This window comes from Tachypleus tridentatus, chromosome 8, assembly GCF_004210375.1.
Source record: "Tachypleus tridentatus isolate NWPU-2018 chromosome 8, ASM421037v1, whole genome shotgun sequence".
In the NCBI taxonomy this organism is placed as follows: Eukaryota; Metazoa; Arthropoda; class Merostomata; order Xiphosura; family Limulidae; genus Tachypleus; species Tachypleus tridentatus.
In genome coordinates this window covers 22,333,646-22,357,312 of record NC_134832.1, presented here as the reverse complement: position 1 = coordinate 22,357,312, position 23,667 = coordinate 22,333,646, and the positions used below count along the sequence as shown (strand labels likewise).

At 28.9% G+C, this 23,667-nt stretch overlaps 1 protein-coding gene across 1 annotated transcript; it reads right to left on the bottom strand.

Annotated features, from left to right (window-relative positions):
* Positions 1 to 535: 535 nt before the first annotated feature.
* On the bottom strand, positions 536 to 23,291 carry LOC143258654 (CAAX prenyl protease 1 homolog). The gene is made up of 10 exons (XM_076517933.1): positions 23,078 to 23,291; positions 17,123 to 17,269; positions 13,088 to 13,174; positions 9,934 to 10,050; positions 7,137 to 7,289; positions 6,588 to 6,729; positions 5,714 to 5,871; positions 3,456 to 3,578; positions 1,594 to 1,737; positions 536 to 923 (listed from the first exon to the last, which is right to left on the bottom strand). The coding sequence occupies exons 1-10, from the start codon at positions 23,216 to 23,218 to the stop codon at positions 705 to 707; spliced, it is 1,431 nt and encodes a 476-aa protein (XP_076374048.1). The 5' UTR covers positions 23,219 to 23,291; the 3' UTR covers positions 536 to 704.
* Positions 23,292 to 23,667: the final 376 nt, after the last annotated feature.

Here is a 23,667-nt window from a genome sequence, read left to right as displayed (position 1 = left end):
AAATTTTTAAGTGGGATTTATGTCCACTATTGAGTGCGTGTCCAAAATGGAACTTGACTATAAGGGGCTTAGGAAATACATGCAATAAATATTTTGAAATTAATCACTTTTAACCATAGGAAAGAAAGTAATTACTATATTACTGAAGGTGGATGTTTGTAGTTTTAAGTACAAAATTAGTTATTAATTGGGAATGTTATACTAGTAATTCGAAGACATACCATGGAAAAAAAAAGCATAGAATCCTGGTTTAATGGTAATGTATGAAGTAGATAGAAACTTTCTTAGTTCATCTTAATGCATTCATCTTTTCTGAAAGCTATCTCAATAGCAATCAAACTATCTGCAAAATAATTTAGAAGATAAAAAGAATAAAAATTAGTTACCTGCTATAAAATTTTCAGTACAAACTAATGTCAGAAAATGCTCCTGAGTATGTAGAATAATTTTTGATAAGAACAAAGCTGATTAATATCTGAAATTAACTACTGGTTGAAACAAAAAGTCAGTTTTTTATTCACTGAATGTTAATGAATTAATGAACCAAAAATTTATTGACTTTTAGCACAATTTTCATGTATACACTGAAACCAGCAAAATTTGTCTTTTTTCTGTTCTAAAAAATTAACAGGCACTAAGCAATCCAAAATTGTGCATGATAACTTAAAACTCAAACATTGGTTGATGTTTGTGAAGTTCAGACATCAGTCAATCTTCCCTAGAGCTCGAACTCTTTGAAGCAGTGGTGGATGGGAATGATGCCAGGCAGAAAAGAGCCAGTCATCAACAGGAAAACCAAGGTTGTCTTTATTCAATTTAATGAGGGCGCTTCGTAAATCTGCTGCTTTGTTCTTTGCTTTTGCAAATGCATCTGCTTGGAACTCATAATATCTACTTAAGACATTCAAAAGGAAGGACAGAAGCTGAAATAGCAAAAATAAATTTCATTTGGGAGTTGAAATAAGGAGTAGAGACATTTGTTCAAATATTAATGTTAAACACATAAAATTTGCAAGTCTCACCGAGATCTTTGTCATAAATTATGAAGTAAGGATAAACCATATAAAACAGAAGAGGAACTATTTTTCAGTTGCCCCAGTATGAATCATTTTGTATCGTATTGGATTTTCTAATTATTACCAACATATCTTTAAAACTCTAAGGTATACCAATATATGTACCATTCTATAATAGTGGTTTTTACATTAACTATTAACTAAGTTACTAGAGCATAAGCATATTTTTTTATGCAGATGTTCAGTTATCACACAATAATCCATAACCTATAAAGAAAAAAAGCATTATGCAAAAATATACAAGCCAGGAAAGCTGTTGAAGTGAATTGTTTACTCAGTTACATTTTGCTTTAAAAGATGTTTTTTAAGAAGAGAGAATGGAATCTGTAATAGCTGCAGCCATAATAAGTTTGTTTGAAAAAAACAACTTAGCCATCATGCTGAAAAAAATAAAGCTTTTGTATTCTTTTACTCTAACAAATTTTAGTTTAACCTGTATGAAATGGATGTAATCAAATTACTTTAAGCACTATTAATAAAATAAATAATTAAATTCAATTAATAAAAGTTAACTCACCTCATTGTATGGAGAGAAGATATACTGGAAAATGATAAGTAGTCCAATAAAAACAGGTTTCTCTGTACTAAAGCCAAAAGCAGCATACAAGATCTGGCTCTTGTACAGCATGGAAAAGACCAGGAAATTTAGGAAAAGGTTTACCTTTAAATGTAGAATAATGCAATAATTTTTTTACTCTCATATAAAAATAGAAATAGTAACATGATTGGCTTAAAACTTTAAGAGTAAGAAATATTTATTCTTAAAATATCTCATTAAAATCTTAAAATTTTTTTGTGATGACAAGGAACCCACTTGAAGTAAAAATGTATTCTCAAGATGGCTGGTATGGGTATTAAAACTTTAATTAAAATAAAGTATAGAACTATGTTTTGATCTTCTTAAGCCATATTCAAGTTAACAAAGTTGGCAACTTAATGTGGTTGAAAAATACACAGTATATGTTCTGTAAGAACAATCCAGCAAATGTATCAACAACATATTTGTCCAGTATAGTGTTGGGTGCAAGGCTGAATTAATCATTTGAGATTCAATCTGTGTCATGAAAATGTTGGTTGGAACTGATGATATGGGATTACCCATACTTAAAAGCCATTTACTTGTAGATAGTTTTGGTAGAAGTATGTTCTACAAAGGTTGCTAACTGGTTGCTGGGGATGTGTATCGATGTGTTGGAGTCTTGGATATAAAGGTTCTAAAGCAGGCTTTGGTAGTTGAGACTTCTGTGAAGAGGGAGATTACATCAAAAGAGGCCATATGCCCCCAACATTACATTCACCTGTGAACCTCAAGAATTGATATACAATTCAAAACAAATCCACAGAAAAATCACCCATACTGGATTATACATTCCCTGGAACTCAGTACATGAAACAAAACAAAAACTCAATATGAATCCAAATAAACACAGCCACAAAACTATGCTAACCCAATGAAATTAATAAAACCATTTCATCAACATCAACAAATTTCCTCCAAAAATTGTTGAAAAAATCATACACACACACACACACCCCTAGCTCAACAAAGAAAGAAACAATAACAAATTCCAAGAAACAAATTACAAAACCTCACACTGCTGTATACCATATATTCCTGAGATCAGTGAAAAAATAACCAACATTTGGAAAAAACTTATAGCAAAACACAACATTTCAGTGAACACCAAATTTATTCAAAAACTAGGTACAAAACTAAAGTCCATACTATGTAAAAACTACACTGACAAACACAATACAAACATTATTTATAACCTACAATAAAACAACTGCCACAACTTCTATATTAGAGAAACAAGCAGAAAAATGAAAACCAGATTCAAAGTACACAAAAAAACACCACATTTTTGAACACTGCAAATCAACACAACATAACCAAACTAAACACCCAGATACTAAGTAGGGAAACAAATATAAAGAAATGCAAATAAAAAAAAGGCCCACTCATACAACAAACTAAAATTAAACCAATATAAAGGAACATCTTTATACCTGTACTAATTAATAACCTAACATCTAACTGCAACACCTCCTATAATCCTGTACCCATTTACATACACCCTTGTCCCCAAGATGTGCCCAGTAATGGTCAGTTACAAACTCTCTTTGTTAACCTGAAGATGACCTAGGAAGGCCAAAAGGTACTTCTATACTTTAATGAAAATAGTTATAATACCCATACCAGTTGTCTTGCATTAACAAAAAAAATTAATTTCCAGCAGTCAGTTTTAAATAACAGATATTAAATATCTTAGATACTATCAGTTACATTATGAGTCAGTAAATAAATGCACATTTTTACAAAAATAAAATTAAAAACACAAAACCAGTATTTTACTTGCATTTGAAATAAACACCTACCTGAAATATTACCAGATATTTAGTGGTATGACTGAATTGCCAATGACCCAACTCATGAGTTAAGACAGCTAAAACCTCTTGATTATTGCAACCTGTTTTCTTTGCTTTCTTCTCTGTTCCTTCCTATAATAATTAGCATTCATAAAAATAAACAAGCTCATTTAAAAAAAATACTTTGCTCTACAGATTTCTTTCAAAAGTACAGTAACTCTGGATGGCATTTTTTTATGTAACCCAAGATGCAATTTTTTCTTGATCATATGTACTTACATTCATGTGAGTTAACCTCTATAAATCTATTATAAGTTTCAAACAGCTGACAGGAAAGTTTGCAGTTGAATATTACACCAATCTTCAAAAATTTGAAAACAAAGCTAATAGCGTATATTTTCTGATTTAATTCTTAAATCAGCTACTTGAACAAATCAAGATACTACTATCCAAAAAAAAAAAAACAAAAAACATGAAAATATTCTAATCCATTAATGTTGTCATATAACATTCCAATTACAGTAAAACACTCAAAGTATTTTTATAAAAAGTAACTGTCTGCAGGTGAGAATGTCTAAGTGCACATGAAGACTTTTTATAATTATATTAACATTTTTACATTATGGAAGTTTTATTTTTATTTTTTTCAAAACGTAACATTCAAACAACTTCACAACTTTCCCTTGCTGTACCATATCATAATGTTCAATTTGCATTGCCAGTTTTTGATTTTCTCACCAGTCCTATGTGGTCGTCTTGACTTTAACAAAATATTTATATATAGGTATTACTAAGGCATCATTTAATTTTATTCACCAGTCTTCTTGATTTATGGAAGCATACATCAGTAAGTCAAATCCACTTTCCATGCCCTCCTATCATAGCCTGTTGTTTTTTTTCCAAAATGTTAGTAATTTTCTTTGATGTTTGATTTTAAATTATTTATAACCAAGAGAAAGATAAGATTTTGAGTAACTACCTTCTGTATAGGAATAACTCATTCTGAAAACAGAATTATGTGAACTACAGACTTATTGTTGCTACTGCTGAATTCACATTAGTGAGTTAAGCAAACTGTTTTAAGATATTTATACCTCAAAAAGTTAAGTAATAATGGTTATATGGTACTCTATATTTTGTGTTTGTGCTATTATTTTGTGTTCTTAATTAAATATTTAAAGTTATAATACATATGCTTTTATGGTTATCTGTGGTTGCAACACCTGTAAATATGACAGAGCCCATATATGGAGATTTAAAATTAATAAAATGTTACCCAAATACAATTATGAAAAAGTGTACCTTTTAATAATGAAACCTAGAAAAAAGTTATTTATCAATTTACTTTCAGGTCTGTATAAAATAATAGAGGAAATTCACAATTTTATAAAGCAGTTTTCTAACTTTTGAAATTTAAGATATTAGTAAACAGGATGGTAGTAAGACATAAAAACCATGCTGAAAAATAATGGCTTTCAAGAAAAGTCTCAAGTCAGTGGTTTAGTCATTCTAGTTTGTTTATTAATAGATAATTACTTGGCCTAACAAAATTTATTAAGTTTTGGGTTTTTGAAGTTATTTCTTTCCCTTATAAATGTTCAACACAAAAGAGAAAATATATCCCATTAAGAATATCAAATATTCAGGAATTTCACTTTTCTTTTAAATTATGCATCATATATATTACCTAAAACTATGGCACACAAAAAAATGGTTTAACACCTCATACAACACATGAACATGGATAGCTAAAAAGGTTCTTTTTCAAAATTTATACAAAAATGTAAATTGTCAAACTGTATTCCAGTTTGATGTCTGTTGAAAACAAAAATCACATATGTAATAGCAGCTTTCTATACTTCACACAGGAAGATTTTTTTTACGTGTTTCTTAACAAATAACACTTGTAGATTTTAAATATATCAGTGGAAAATTATTCAAAAAATTTATATTTTTGCATACATAATTACAAAATAGGAAATAAGATGTAATATTCCTCCAATCTGTAAAAAAACAATATAAAACCTCACAAACCATGATTTTGAAATGTAATAACATCACATAACATTCTACAATTCCTAATCATTTTAAATATACCCAACTAGTTTTTAATAATTTAATGAAAATACTTCTTTCTGGATTTAACTTTTGTGAATAAAATAGCAAGTTTTAGAAAATATCTATGCTTCGACTTGTCCCAAAAGTTCTGGTGATTATAAAAGGTTTTTAAATGACGGTACTTTAACACATATTGCTAGTAAACTCACAACTGTCTCTTTTTCTTTTTCCTCTTCACTAGTTTCACTTTTGTTGCTGTCTTCATTTAAAGGACTGTAGTCTTCAACAAGTGTATCAAAAAGAACAATTCTTTTGTTTTTGTAGAAACCATAGAAATAAGCATTACTATGAGATGACCTCTTAGATCCTAAAATATTAATAAATGTATGTGTATGAATGTGCCTGAAATCAAAATGCTACAAAATTACATAATCATAACTATTTAATTTCTATAAAAGGCTCAGAACACAAAATTTTAAAGAAACATTTTGACTGAATGTCCAAAAATAATTTTGTACATAAACCTATGTGAATTAATAACTTAAAAACACTTTAATAACTTGTTAAAATAAAAAATACTTCATAATCATAATATGAAATTCATTACAAAAACTAATAAAAAAGATTAGACACTTTTTCATAAAAAAAAATTCATAAATATTTTGACAAAAACACTTACAGAAAACATTTGCAGTCATTGATTAATTACACAAGCTATGCAATACTGAACACAACTTATATTTTTACTAGGTAATGTATGGACTTATAAAACACCTAGGCAGAGTTTCAGATTATAGGCCTATGGATATTTAGTTAATGGGGTAATCAATATTACTTGACCAACTATTTAACTGAGTTAAACATTATGTCTTGCAAATGCTTAAACAGATTAGATAATCAAATACTATAATTTACTAAATGAAAAAGAAGAATAACTAAATGTATTTCAATTGTTTTCACATACCTTTATATAAACTAATAGCTACAATACATATTAACAGTAAATATTTGACATCTTTAATAACACTTTTAGTTACAACAGATAGTATTAGAAAGACATTATAATTAGTTAATATACAGAACCTTCAACAATGAAGAGTTTTTTCAAAGGAAAGTCTATACTAGCTGCCAATGCTTCAATCTGTGTCCTCAATTCTCCTTCGGGAAGAGGAGTGAACTTGTCAAAAAGGGGAGCAATATAATCTGGATATATAGTCATCAGTACCTATAAAAATATAAGACAATTACTTGCATAAAAGAGCAAAAGCTCATCAAAAATCTAATATTTTTCAACTAATCATTGCAAACTATAATTATTATTTACGGATGTATCTTTTAACATAACAAAAAACTTGGTTATCTTTTTGTTATTTCAAGATAATTTTATGAAAAAGATAAATTACTCTAAAGTAAAAGTCTATTATGTTGTTGACTAGATCAATAAATTTTTATTGTTTTATATTCTATCATGAATAGCAAGTAAAATACATATTATTCTACATATTCATCTGGTAAAAAAAAAGTTTTACCAAAACTTGTAACATTTCTTATAAGGCTCTTATATGTTAAGATACTGATAAGAGAAAAACAAACAATACAAAACATAATGAAAGGTTTTACAATACTACTTACAAGAGAAACCACAAAACAGAAAAGCCACAGATAGATGAAGAAGTATTCTCCACCAATCTTGATGATTTTAATAATAGCAGAAATAATTGGCAACATGATAACTTGAGTAACTATAAACTTTTTGATCTGATCCTTGATGAAAAAACCTGGAGTCTATAGGAAAAAAAATAATATTAATTTTAAGTGTTACCTGAGAAATATTAACTTAATCAGAAAACTCCAGACAAACCAAGTAATGCTCTGAACTAATTACTGAAATTATTCTCTCAGCAACTTCAAGATACTTTAACATTTTTCTTAAAAGCACACACACACACACACACACACACACACATATATACACATATATATATATATATATGACAAAAGTACCATATGAAGTTGTGAAGTTGTGTCTCATAGATCAAAATAATATACTATAAGTTTCAAACTAGTGGATGTACACATGTGCCATAAACATACCTTAATACAAGTCACTTTCCACTTTCTGGGTTGTTACTGCACTTAATTATGTTTATGTGCATAAAGATTACTTTAACCTATTAACTGCAGCTGGGACATACATTTCCCAGTACTCCCACCCCCCTCACAGTCTGAATGGGACAAATGCTTCCCACTGTCAACACTGTTTACATCTTCTTCTGCTGGCTCTAGGTTCATCATCTTGACTGTCATCACTAGATGAAGAGCTAGGATCCTCTTGTCTCGTTGCCTATTCATCATCATGCATTTGTCTCACTTTCGTGATTGTCTGAGATATCAAAGTCAAACACATAGAGCACATTTACAGAGTAATTAGGGTTATTACTTGCCACTCTAGTGCTGCAGATACAGTCAACATGCCATTGTCTAGTTGTTGTACATTCAATTTGGCATCATGTTAGTTATGGAAGGGACAAAAGAAAAACACTGAGGGAAGTAATATATCAACATTAGGTGAAATGCCAATAAATACTTTCCACTCATTTCACTCCCATATGCCATGTGCAGCAATTTTGAATGACAAACGGAAACATTTGTCCTAGTCATGGTTAAGTTTTACATGTAGGTTTCATAAGTTAAAATATTCCCAAGCTTTTGCTATATTTCTGTTTTGACATATTCCACAAATAAGAAGATGAGAATATTTTTCCCTCATTATTTATATATGTAGAGAGTACCATTTGCACATGTACATTCATAAAAGCAAGTTACGATGTCAATAGCATATAGAAACAGGATTAAATATCAGATTCTATCTTCAACACACAAGTTTTATGCAATGAAAAATATTATTTACGACTCAAAGCATGTCACTTAAAACTCACTAAATGACGTAACCAATGACTGTATAAAGAGACTTGTATCTTCCCAGAACACAACAAAGTGTCATTATTGTGCTTGCTGCTTACAGTTTATCTTTGCTCATCAAAGGTCCAAAAGCTCACTTTTACAAAGTATAAACCAATAAAAATACTAAAGTTATGTTTTAGGAATAATTTTTTATATACTTAGAAACCCTGTTGTATAAACATATGTTTCGCACAATACCTCACTAGAGGAGCCAGGTAAAAAGCTTGTTAAAACAGTCATCTCTGTAGATGTGCAAGTGAGAAGTTGGCTCATTGAATATAAAACTGGATAGATGAAAGAAAGTATAGTTGTAAATGGAGTTCAAACTGGCTTAATGTCATAAGTGCAGTATCTAACTTCTAAGAGCTCAGTGTTAGGGCCTTTGTTGTTGTTTTTTTTGTTTTAGTTAAATCAATGAAATACATGAATGAATGATGAATATATATGCTGATTATATTAAGGTTTTGAGTGTTGCTAACTGTGAGAAAATGTTCCTACTCCACAAAAGGATTGGGATTATTTGGCAAGTTAGGAAAATACATGAAAGATGGCTCTTAAGTATAATATATGCAAGGTAATGCACATGAAATATCACAATTTAGATTATAAGCACAATTTTCATGGGAATAACCTTCACAATGTTATGGAAGAAAAGGATATTGGTGTTCTGATTGATCAGACTCTCAAGTCATCTGAGCAATGTACTGTTGCTAGTGGCAGTGCAAAGAAGACTTTAGGTTGACTCTACAGATATACTGGATATAAGTCTAAAGAGATTATGAAGTCATAATATAGTTCATTGGTTAGGCCTTGTTTGGAATACTGTATTCAGTCTTGGGTTTCTTACCTTAGAAAAAGACATTGAACTGTTGGAAATGGTTTAGAGGAAGGCTACTAGAATGATATCTGAGACAAAAAGGTTGTCATATGAGGATTGGTTAAGATTCTGAGACTACTTTCTTTTAGAAAAGAAGAAAATCTGACTGAGGCATTGTTAAGGAAATTCATAAGTGTTGATTCATGAACACATTTTGTATTTAATATTCAAACTATGGGACACCTAATATAACTTTTAGCAGGGTAGAAGCTATTTTCCACTAAAACAGCTTTATTTTTTTAACAGGGTGTATAGCTTTTGGGACAGTTGTCTTTCAAAGTGATAGATACAGTTAATTTAAAGAAAAGCTTGATAAATATTTGAACAATAAGGAGTGGCTCTGCATTATTTTAGTATTTAGTTTAATTTAGTGGATAAGATGAACAAGATGAACCAAAAGGTCCCTTACCATTTAATGTTATATTAATCTCTCAAATTCTCGCTATTACATCATTAATTTTTTTCAGGAATTATAACATCTATCCTTCAGAATGCCCCAGTAAAAATCCATATTCTGACTCTTACATCAGTATTATTTTTATTTTGAAAAATTATTTCCATTACTCACATTAAAAGCAAAAATCTTACCTGTTTATTAAAACCATGCCGTTCTTCCAAAACAAATACCCTATACACGACCCATGGTAAGCTAACAACAGATGAGAATACTGATCCCAAAATTGTAAAAATTACTGTTTGAATAATCTAGATTAAAGAGAAGAAATAATATTGAGGAACAATATACATTTCTTAATAATTATATTACAAACTTTTCACTAAAAGTAAAATTGAAAATTCTCTTTTACTCTCTGCTGTGGATTGCAGTTTCACCTATTCAAGACTATGAACAATGCTTAATAATTTGTTTGAATTACTTAGAAAATTTCTTTGAATTAGAAATGTGCATCTGCTTAAGTTATGAATATGTTTACTCCAGAGTTATTATACTACTTTAACTATATCTGTACAGGTAAGTAAAAGTGCACTTCACAACTTTTTAGTTACATTCAAGATTTAATTAAATTAATTATTATACTTTTATACAGTTAAACTTGGCATCAAAACATACCTACAAATAAAATTGTAATATTATACAAGTTTTAAGTTCTTAATTTTATAAAAAAAAAATTAAAAATATCTAGTAAAAGAATTGTGACATTTGCTCTCTAGATCTTCTCTGATTTATTTACTATCACACTGAGAGGTGTAAAATTTAACATTTTTACTCATTACAATATAAATGTTACTAAGATAAAGCATAATTTTTACGGGCTTCAATTATATCTGTTTATAGAGCTATAAACTATCATGCCCACCTTTCACATCTTCTGTCTTACACAAATTGTCAAAAGTTCTCTTCTGTTTTACACCATATTCTTTGTAATCAAAAGTCAAGATTTTAATCTATCAAATGATGTAATAGTTTTTTGTTTTTTTCTCACTGAGTACTGTCTATTTCAATTTGACTTTGAAAGTTTTTTTTCAGATAACAAGCTTTGATAAATTTCTAACTCTTTGCCATAGCTGGAAAACTAAATACAGTTACGACAGAAAGTGTTCATACCCCTGCATCCCAAGTGGTTTTTTGCTCATAACTTAAAAAGTATCATGATTAGGCTAATAGAAGTATAATATATTATGAATATTATACTAACACATATCTACATAAATTTTTATGTAAATTAAACGACAAATAAACTGTTTATAAACAAGTAACCAAAAAGAGCAGAAGCAGAAAGTGTTTGTATAGTTCAGAACGTGTGAAAAAACTGATATTCCCGTAAACATTTTGTTTAGTTTGGCAAATAAACTACATTATACCATTCCAGAACTAGACACTGAATTCATGATTATTGGAATTTAGCCAGCAAAAAATGTACTTCTGGCAATTTAGCACCGTCTCCGTCATTATCTGCTTGGTCATCATGGTGAACAGGAAACAACTGTCCAATGATTTAAAAAACCGAATTATTGTGAAATAAGTCTTGTGTGTCTCTTTTCAGTATTGATACACAACTTAATGTGATGAAATCTACTGTTAAAAGCATAATTGCCAAGTTTAAGCTTACAGGATCAACTGCTAACCTCCCTCATTCCGGACGCCCCACCAAAATTCCAGAGAGAACCAAGAGGAAGGTTCTCAGAGACGTTAGTAGGAACCCTCATTTAACCAGTAATAACATATAGAAACTGGTAAGGGAAACTGGGGTTGAAGTAAGCACCTCCACAGTTACGAACATGTTATGCTCTTATGGATACAAAGCATGCAGTCTTTATAGAACTCCATATTTAAAGCCTGTTCATTTAGAAGCATAATTGAGGTATGCAAGAAAGCATGTAGATAAACCCTTTACCTATTGGAAGAGTATTCTCTGGTCAGAAAGACTAAAATTGAGCTTTTTGGCCACAATGATGTTCACAATATTTTCCGTAAGAAAGGGGGAATGAAATCTTCCAAAGAACACCTTCTCTACAGTTAAACACGGAGATGGCTCGATCATGCTATCAGGTTCCTTCAGCTCTTCCGGTGTAGGCAACCTTCACCGAGTCAACAAAATCATGAAAAAAGAAGAGTATGTTGATATATTAGACACTTATATCAAGACTGATGCTCGGAACTTGCAGCTTGAGCGTCGTTGGATTATTCAGCACGACAATGACCCTAAGCACACATCGAAATATGTGCATTCCTCGTTGCAGAGGAACCATATAAGTGTTCTCGAGTGACCATTGCAGTCACCCGATCTCAACCCAATTGAAAACGTTTGGCATGAGTTAAAGACCAGGGTTCATCAGCATCATCCGAAAAACTTGCAAGAGTTGGAGGCCTTCTGTAAAGAAGAATGGAAGAAAATACCAGTCGAGTACTGTCAAACAATCATAGAAGGCTATGAGGAGAGATTGCGCCAAGTAATTCACCTGAAAGGCTACACAAATGACCATTAATGTAGATGCATGAACACTTTCTGCCCCTCCTATGTTTAGTTATTTGTTTATAAACAATTTGTCGTTCAATTTACATAAAAATTTATCTAGATGTGTGTTAGTATATTTATAATATACTATACTTTCATTATCCTAATCATGATACTTTTTAAGTTATGAGGAAAAAACTACTCACGACACAGGGGTACAAACACTTTCTGTTGTAACTGTAAACTACAACAATTACTGAACATTATTTGCTTTGTGCATGTTATTATTCTGTGTTCTTAAATGCACTACTTAAGAAAATAAAAATTATTTATTATACAAGTATTATTAGTATTAAAAAAGTAGACTTATATTTCATCAGCAATTGTCAAGAAAAAACAAGGAAACAGGTAAGTGACATTTCTTGTTTTTCTTTATTTATTATTGTAAAAGTAATTAAAACATAAAATTAGGTACTTATTAGGTCATATAAAGATGTATCTATAACTCAAAGTAAATCTCTCATGTTAAATGTATAGAATTATTCAATTTGTTACTGATAACAGATTATTACACATCCATATGTAAGTCAGCAGCTGTATAATCATTATTTAGTTTTCAATAATTTTTTTTACTTTCAACTGAAACTTGCAGACAGTTTTAATATTGAAAAATTTATAAAGTGAAACAAATATGCATCTTTGTTTAATTAAAAAATAACATACATTCACTAGCTAATTAAATTTTACTATTGTGTATTTGTTTGATAAATGTGTCAGGAGTTTCTTGTACAGGCTCAATAAACAGAATGTTCAGCTGATAATCTTACCTCAAAATCTGGATCAAATCCATAAGAAGTACAAATATTTCCTGCTATTTTCCACAAGAATGGTATTCCACCATACACAAGAATCAACTACAAGAAGTTAAAAAAACAACTCAATTTGAAATAATTTTGCATAATGCAATATAGTGTATTAAATCATGTGTATGTACTTGTAGAGATATGTATTATACTACAGATTACTACAAGTTTACATACATAAGGAAGAAGCTGAGGACCAATCAACTACTTACAAAAATCCATAGCCAAATGACAGCTGTGATAGCTGATTAAACAGGAATGCAAATTTTAAACTTCACAGAAGTTGTTCAGGTTTTAATAATGAATTTCCAATAATCCAGTTGTGCAGATTTTAAAAATAGCATTACTTTTTTCTTATTACATAAGGAAATTTTATAAACTGGGGTAAAAAAAAATCTTACTTAGATAAAATTTCTAATAAATTTACCACAAATATAACATGTTTGGGTCATTCACACAGCCTCTTATTGCCATAGGAACAAATAAATAATAATGAAAAGAAAAAAATTAGTGATATAGTGCACACACAAATAAACACTATCCAGAAATGACATGTTATGTGGACTGTTAACACTTATATACTAGCAGGTTTTCTTGTGGGTTCTAGAATTATCGATAAGACTGTCATGTTGCAGTTGGTCTAGAAAAATCTATAGCCAATGGTTGTCAACATTTTAAGCATAATAAAATGTGACACGATTTCAATGAAAGTGATTTATTTATATAAAAGGTAGATGTGGTATTTTGTTAAAAATCTGTTTGTGATAGAGAAAAAACAGGTATTTTTGGATTCTTCATATAAGAAACACCCTGGAAGTGTAAAGATTTCAAGACAACAATACCATCATAGGCCTGTGTTATCTTCCAATATTTGATGAAAAGTAAGTGCTTATAGTTAAAATGCCTTTTAAGATCCCCCCAATATTTGCAGAACAGCAACTACTTCAATCACACTGTAAAATCCTTTCAGAATGCTTCTCATCTTAGTATAAAAAAATAAGTGAATTACACATAAAACAACTGATCATGATCCATCCATTTCATAATCACCTTGAAAATCTTTCAGCATCTGCACAAAGAAAACAATAACTATGGATGCAGTAACCACCTACATATGAGACCACATGAACATTCATAGAAAAATAACAAATATGATAGAATAACTATCATATAAACATTTATAGAAAGACAACAAATATGACAGAATAACTATCATATAAACATTCATAGAAAGACAACAAATATGACAGAATAACTATCATATAAACATTCATAGAAAGACAACAAATATGACAGAATAACTATCATATACACATTCATAGAAAGACAACAAATATGACAGAATAACTATCATATAAACATTCATAGAAAGACAACAAATATGACAGAATAACTATCATATAAACATTCATAGAAAGACAACAAATATGACAGAATAACTATCATATAAACATTCATAGAAAGACAACAAATATGACAGAATAACTATCATATAAACATTCATAGAAAGACAACAAATATGACAGAATAACTATCATATAAACATTCATAGAAAGACAACAAATATGACAGAATAACTATCATATAAACATTCATAGAAAGACAACAAATATGACAGAATAACTATCATATAAACATTCATAGAAAGACAACAAATATGACAAAATAACTATCATATAAACATTCATAGAAAGACAACAAATATGACAAAATAACTATCATATAAACATTCATAGAAAGACAACAAATATGACAGAATAACTATCATATAAACATTCATAGAAGGACAACAAATATGACAGAATAACTATCATAAAAACATTCATAGAAAGACAACAAATATGACAGAATAACTATCATATAAACATTGATAGAAAGACAACAAATATGACAGAATAACTATCATATAAACATTGATAGAAAGACAACAAATATGACAGAATAACTATCATATAAACATTCATAGAAAGACAACAAATATGACAGAATAACTATCATATAAACATTCATAGAAAGACAACAAATATGACAGAATAACTATCATATAAACATTCATAGAAAGACAACAAATATGACAGAATAACTATCATATAAACATTCATAGAAAGACAACAAATATGACAGAATAACTATCATATAAACATTCATAGAAAGACAACAAATATGACAGAATAACTATCATATAAACATTCATAGAAAGACAACAAATATGACAGAATAACTATCATATAAACATTCATAGAAAGACAACAAATATGACAGAATAACTATCATATAAACATTCATAGAAAGACAACAAATATGACAGAATAACTATCATATAAACATTCATAGAAAGACAACAAATATGACAGAATAACTATCATATAAACATTCATAGAAAGACAACAAATATGACAGAATAACTATCATATAAACATTCATAGAAAGACAACAAATATGACAGAATAACTATCATATAAACATTCATAGAAAGACAACAAATATGACAGAATAACTATCATATAAACATTCATAGAAAGACAACAAATATGACAGAATAACTATCATATAAACATTCATAGAAAGACAACAAATATGACAGAATAACTATCATATAAACATTTATAGAAAGACAACAAATATGACAGAATAACTATCATATAAACATTTATAGAAAGACAACAAATATGACAGAATAACTATCATATAAACATTTATAGAAAGACAACAAATATGACAGAATAACTATCATATAAACATTTATAGAACGACAACAAATATGACAGAATAACTATCATATAAACATTTATAGAAAGACAACAAATATGACAGAATAACTATCATATAAACATTTATAGAAAGACAACAAATATGACATAATAACTATCATATAAACATTTATAGAAAGACAACAAATATGATAGAATAACTATCATATAAACATTTATAGAAAGGTAACAAATATGATAGAATAACTATCATATAAACATTTATAGAAAGGTAACAAATATGATAGAATAACTATCATATAAACATTTATAGAAAGGTAACAAATATGATAAAATAACTATCATATAAACATTTATAGAAAGGTAACAAATATGATAGAATAACTATCATATAAACATTTATAGAAAGGTAACAAATATGATAGAATAACTATCATATAAACATTTATAGAAAGGTAACAAATATGATAGAATAACTATCATATAAACATTTATAGAAAGGTAACAAATATGATAGAATAACTATCATATAAACATTTATAGAAAGGTAACAAATATGATAGAATAACTATCAGTGATCCAATAAGAAAAAACAAAATAAAACAATTTTTATAATTAATGGCCACTTAATATCCTTCCAATACCAATTTCATAAACTTCTTAGGATCCTTTCAATAATTTTGTAACTAAATCACATCTGCAATCTATACTTTCACAGCACTTACTAATAAACTAAAAACTAGTTATAAAGAAAAGTCAAAATGCTAATGTTAAGGATATATGTATAGTATAACCAGTGAGAGAGTGACTAAACTGTAGTTTAGTGGAATTTTGATTATTAGTCTTATTAGACTGTAAGGAACAATATTTATTTATTTTATTTTTTTAGAAATTACAATGAATTTGCTATTTTGTACAACTCTTCAACTATTTACTTGCTTTATAATACAAGTACTCATTACACTTTTTCAAATTCTTTCACACTGCATCCTCCTTTTCAACATTTATTTGTGTGTATGCACTCTGGCTCAAACATTTATATGAAACACAATCCTTAGAATGTCAACTAGCAAAAGAGTACTTAAACACACCATTTTCCACACAAAATCACAGCTCATTTCTTTCATAAACCAGTTCAACAAGTTCTGAAATCAGAGATTGCAGATACACTACCACAAACTGTTATACTAAGGAAGAAGAAATACTTAATGTTTAACAATGAAATCACAAAACACAAACAACTGAAGAAAAAATAACACTATTGACTGCAGAATTACTAAGTACTTACAGTATTTTCCAGTTGATCCCAAAGTCCTGCCCAGAATCCAAAATAACTTTTGTCCAACTGATAAGCTCTTGCTTTAGCAAAGGTTTCTGAATCAATGACACCTGCCAGCTCAGGAGGTACAGACACAGTGTTTTTGTATTCCCTGTGCTGAGTATAAAACATCATAAAACCCTGAACTTAAGTACCCAGCAAAATATTTTAATGCAACCATACTGTTTTTAAAATTAACCATTTTTATTCTTCTTGATATTAACAACTGGATTACACAACTAAATGACTTTGTGTCTGAGCATATATTGAAAAATGTTACAATAACAAGAATATTTTATTGATTTTTACCTTCACATAGATTTAAATTATTTATGTTTGATTATTTAACATGTCTTAAATTTTTATTCTTGTATGGCCTTATCTACCTTAGAAGTCAGCCATTTTGAACGTATAAAGGGATAGATAATTTAAAACATGTTAATAAAAACTTAATTGAAACACCAGAGAGCAAACAAATATATACATATACACACACATACGATGCTAAATGTGTGCTTTTGATTAAATGATTTAAAATAGATTTTTCAGAAATAATCTTGTAATATGCTCTGTAATTTATTAAAATGCATTTTAATTAAAATTAAACACAACGAGCAAGATTATTATTGCCCAGTGTAAAACATTTCTGATGTTTAAATCAAGCAAAATTACAAAAGTGTAACATACATCTTCAGTTAAAACAAGTTTAGCATTTTGTTATAATTAAGTACAGGGTGTTCCATAATTACCTTTTGTATTATGAACACATAAGTAATGCACATACAAAATGTAGTTTGCAATATTTTAAGCCTAACTCAGAGTATTTATTGACAATTTTCTTCTTTACTTGTGGCACTCCAGTGTAATGAACTGAACAATAAAAAATTTGAACCATACAAAAGAAGGCTCAATGAGTTGTAAGTGAAACTGAATATAGGTTATATGTGATGAGACACTAATAGTGCCTATCTGAAGGTTTACTTGTATGTCACTAAACACTCTGAGTTTGTTCACAAGATGTTGGAACTTCATTTGTATGTGTGTCTGTTAGTTTATGAAAGGTAATTTTGACAAACTCTATATATTTTACAAAAAAACATTTTAACATAAAAACTCTTAAGTGCCAATATGAGATAAACTGTACTTACAGAACACTAGGACAAATGGACAAGTAACATGCTATTGTCACAACATCTGTAAGTTTAAATTAATATAGCTAATACAGTAGCTTAAGCTTTACTGAGCTTTAGATTTCAAACTTACAGCATGTCATTATGTAAATTATTTGTCCATGGATCTGTTACTGAACGTACAGTTCAGTATTAGTTCCAAAGATTTCAACATGGAGATGCAAGTCTTGAAGACAATGAAGGTCGCAGAAGGAAACCGTCCTTAGATGGAAACACATTAAGGGAAGCAGTTGATATAGAATCTTGCACAACAATGCGTGAGCTTGCAGAAAAGCTAGGCATGAGCAAATCAAGCATTGCCAACTGCCTAAGTGTGAGTAAAAAAATGAACAAGTTGCATAAGTGGGTTCTGCATGAGCTGACTGAAGTTCAACAAAAATATGTTATGAGATCTGCTGTTGTAGAACTGAAGTGATACATTTCTTGAATGGATGGTGATATGTGATGAAAAGTGGATTCTGTACGATAATCAGAAATGATCTGCACAATCACTCGACCGCAAAACAGCCCCAAATCATTTCTCAAAGTGCACGTTTCACCAAAGAAAGGTTAGTGACAGTACGGTGGACTGCAGCCAGTATTATTCACTTTAATTTTCTGAATTCAGGGGAAACAATCACAGCAGAAAAGTACTGTTGAGAATTGGTGGAAATGCATCGAAAATTGTGTGAGAAACAACCAACTTTGGTCAATTGAAGAGCCCTTATTCTTCTTCATGATGATGCTCATCTCCATGTGTCAAAAATGATGCTCCAAAAATTGAAAGAATTGGGAATCGAGGTTCTGCTTCATTCACTTTATTCCCAAGACCTTTTCCCTATGGATTTTCATTTTCTCAAGCACTTTGGCAACTTTTATGAACAATAAACACTTTCAAAACCAAGCAGCTGCACAAGTTTTCAGGGAGTTCATTGACCATAGAAACTTTAATTTCTGCAACAGGGACATAAACATCATCATTACACGTTGGCAAAAGTTGGCAATACAACCTCTAAAAATGGTTTTCAATGAAATGCATACTACCAAGTTGTAGATAACTAACAATTAATCCTCAAACATCATAAATGCTAAGGGTATCATCTATTTTTATTTATGTTTTTAGCAGTCTTTCAGTTTTGTGTAAAGTAACAATATCAGACTTGATTAATGAAGTTTAAACCTTATAACCATCCTCCTTAACTTGTTAAATTTTTAAAAGCTTTAAGTAAAATTCCATTGTATAATTGAGGAAAACAAAATTTATTCCATTTCATATAAAATTTCCTTGTACAAAAAAATAAAACTCCTCTAATGCCAAGATGAAATATTTGTCACAAATGACAAAGTTCTTTCAACTTTGTTTGAAATTTTCTCTTGAAGAGAATAAATATAAAACTAACTTGTACAAAGCAGAGATTTTTGTTCCTTTTGGCCAAAAACCTCCACCACCTCATATATCCACAAGAATAAAGTAAATTTGTTTCCAAGTTTCCTATTCAACTGTTACAATGCCAATCAAACTGACCTTCTTTTAAAGTGTTTATTTTACTTTTCTCTCATGGGTTTAATTAACTTTTCAATTTAAGATAATTACACAATAAAATCTGAATGATGAGTTAAACTATTGTTTTGCCTTTATTGCAGTATTCTATTATTAACTTAAAATAAACCAACATTTATGAATATATTGAATAAATAAACTGCATGGAAATTTTGATCAAAAAATTTTAGGTATGATGAAATTTCTTTTTTTTTCACATCTGTGGTTCCTATTATTGCACAATATCAGCACTACTCCAAATCCTTTCTAATATGCTAATATCCTTTCTTGGATAAGGAGACCAAAATAATATACAGCATTCCATGTAAGGCCTAATTACGGACTTCTATAAAAATATAATTATTCCCTTTGACTTCTATTCAATATTTTTAAATACACCTTAAAATTCTATTAGTTTGACTACTAGCAACAGAGCATTTGATTACATATGAACGTGAATTATACTGACTAGTTTCACACAAAACAGTCAACTGAAATTACAGTTAAATTATTAAATGTCATGAAAATAATCAACTAAAATTAATTTATTAATATTTCAACTACAAAAATAATAATATTGCTTTTACAATTTCTCAGTTATTTTCAATTAATTCTAGTTTATTCAACTTAATAACTTTGTGCCACAACTCATGACAATAATCAAGTAATCAAAATTACTTTTTTTAACCAATAGAAACTAAGAATGATTGTGTCACATTACAGTGATGGTATGTAGGCATTTTGCTTTCACAAAAATGCAAATGTGTCTTAATGGCCATTAATTACATAACTAGCCTCAGCAATGCCCATTTGTTTTTACTTAATTTGAGTGAATTGTAAGAATTGTATGACTAAGTTAATACATTGTTTAGTTACACACAGTATAAACATAACCATTGTTATGTAGGGTAAGTTTACTAAATAAAGTTACAATACATAATATTCACCACCTTTAATCATTCAGAAATATTCTGATTGCTGTGTCATAACCAAACATTGACTACTATCAGTCTAACAATATGAAACACTGTTAAGTCATTAAACTATTTATACAAAAAGAAATCATATTTAATTAAAATTAATTATAGCTCAACAGGAAGCACTGAAAAACTGAAATCCAGTTTGGCTGTCATTACAAATCAGTTAAACACTGCTCATTACAGTAAGCTTAATTTTACAGACTTCTCAACATTTTCATGTATTTTACAGCATCTTTCAGCCTCTACTGTAAAAGAAAAATACATTAATCATTTTAATATATTCATTTAAACTTCCATCAATATCTCAACATTTCACTTGCATGATGTTTTTAACACACACACAAATATATACATATATATATATATATAAGGATGTTAATTATCTTTGAAGATTTTCACATTGATGATAGATTTAGATAACAAATGCTGAAATGTCTGTAACTTGTTTCTTTTACCCTCCCAAAATTGTAATTTCTTATATTGATTTCCATCTTATAAATAATTGTAATCATTACAAAAAAGGTTATCTAATATCATCACAAGGTTTCTCATCAAACACAAAATACAGTAGTATCTTTAGTAGTATGTTTTTCTAATATCAAAGTGAAATTGGTTTCTTGGAATTACATTTTATCTGTTTTATTACCATGGCAAGAATCTTTATAATTTTATCACAATATCTAAGAACAATTATTTTTTTTAATAAAGAATAACTTCACTTAGCTTCAGTATTCTTATAAATATTTGCAAGGAGAAACCTAAGATTGGTATTAATCATGTTTTTTGCTTGTTACACAGTTTAGGATTTAAAAAACATCTAAATCCTAAACTGTTTTACATGCAAATGTCTATGATATTCAATGAAGAGGTAAATTGAAAATATCTTGAAAAAAATGCATACAAGCTGAATTAGAAAATAAGAATTTAAACTATTGAGGTGTCCAATTGGAATTAGCAATAATCATCCAGCTTAACTAATGAAATCATCAGTCTAGTTTTGTTGGAAAGTGGAGGGCAAAAAAATATACAACCTAATTAATCTGATATAGTCAGGAAACTATGAAAGTAATAATTATTACTAATAATTGACTCTTGTCTAGGGCCACAAACTGAGCTTTCTGGAAATTGAAAATAAAATTTCATTTTTTTTAAATCTCAAAATACAGAAAAAACAGCTTTAATACTTGAAAAACAAAAAATGACCAGACTCCAGTTATGACAGTTTTATTTTTCTAACAGTGTGACTGGCTAAAATAACAAGTTTTCTTTGATATTAGTGTAGTTTGGCATTTTTAAAATTTAAATACACAACTAATACTTCTTGTAATATAAGAGGTGAATCTAGATTTTTACTAAAATAGAGAGTTTAAGTTCCCTTGTATCCATTTATTATGTTTATATCTGCATATATATAAACTCTTCCTCAAATATTCTCCTACTTTTAACTTTTGCATCTGTAACCTCATTATTGGTTAACAATAAATCAAGAAGGTATAATATGTTACCCTTCTTTTTTCACGAGAAAATATGATTTCATAACCAGTTACCCCCTTCAAACAGTTCAAGTAGCCTTCTTATCCCCATATTCATCTTAGCAGTAATCCTCCTTTGTATTCTCTTCAGCAAATCAACATCCTTTATCAGAACTTGCATAAAATTAAAAACTATATACATTATTAAAAGTTAGGCCTAACCACTGATTTCTGTGGATAATTTTTTAGACTTATATGGTGTAATGTAATGAACATATCTCCCAACATTCCCTGTTACTGTTAACTTTACTAATACTAACAGCAACAATGTATTTCTTTGATAACTTCAGCGATTTATCCATCTCTATGCCAAGATCCCTTCCTTCATTCAAACTATTTAACCATTTTGGGAAATTATTTTTTTTTATAAAAATTACAACTATAACTAAAAGTTATATCTGTTTGTTTCGAAGTACAACGTTTTTTGTTTTTGTGTCACTCTTAACTTTCCCCACCACCCACACAAAAGAGATTAATAAACTTACATACACATGTATATAATTAATAATTCAACACATTTACATTGTACTACTAGCTTGTTGAAACTAAATTTAAGCTACAATCTATTCTAGTTTCAACTACTATTACTAATAGATAAGTATTACTACCAGAACTAGCGCGTAATCAGCAGCAAAAATAATTAATATACAAAATTCAAAAGAATGTCGGGTGTTCTACCATGTCTTTCATAAATTATATCTTACCTGTCTATATGAAAGGTAATTCTCCCAAAAATATACTATCCACAAAAAAGTGAGTATAAAGACAAATATTCCATTTTCAGACCAATATGGTTTGAAAGTGGACGCTAATTTATCTAAATTTACCAATTCCCACTCCATCATTCACACACACAGTGAACACAACACCGCTAGCAAACAAGAGCGTTTCCACTCTTGAATTTCTTGAAATTCAAGCACTAGTATAAAAAAAATCATGATAAATCAATTAATAATTCTGAAATATGTCGGTAAAATTCAAATGTTTATTCAAAACAATTTTTCTGTAAATTAAAAATATTTCCTCTGTTTTATTATTAGTAAAACCCACTTTGTTAATTTTCAATCAAATATGAATATCTCTAAAATCGAAATGTTGCATAAATAAGTTACATAGTGAAAACACAAAACTATAGTATTTTTTTTAGTTCTAATTGTTCTATAGTTATAAGGGATAAACTATATAGAAAAACATTTTGTTTACCTTTGCATTAAAATAAACAAAGTTTCTCTTAAAATGTATTCATTTACAAAGAAAAATAAAGTTACACATTTTTATGAGATTATAAAGTAGC

Coding starts and splice junctions, on each gene's coding strand:
- LOC143258654 (XM_076517933.1), bottom strand. CDS start 23,218: ATGATGGAGTGGGAATTGGTAAATTTAGATAAATTAGCGTCCACTTTC. Junction 1,738..3,455: donor AATATCTGGTAATATTTCAG/GTAGGTGTTTAT, acceptor CTACATTTAAAG/GTAAACCTTTTCCTAAATTT. Junction 924..1,593: donor TCTTCTCTCCATACAATGAG/GTGAGTTAACTT, acceptor TTGCTATTTCAG/CTTCTGTCCTTCCTTTTGAA.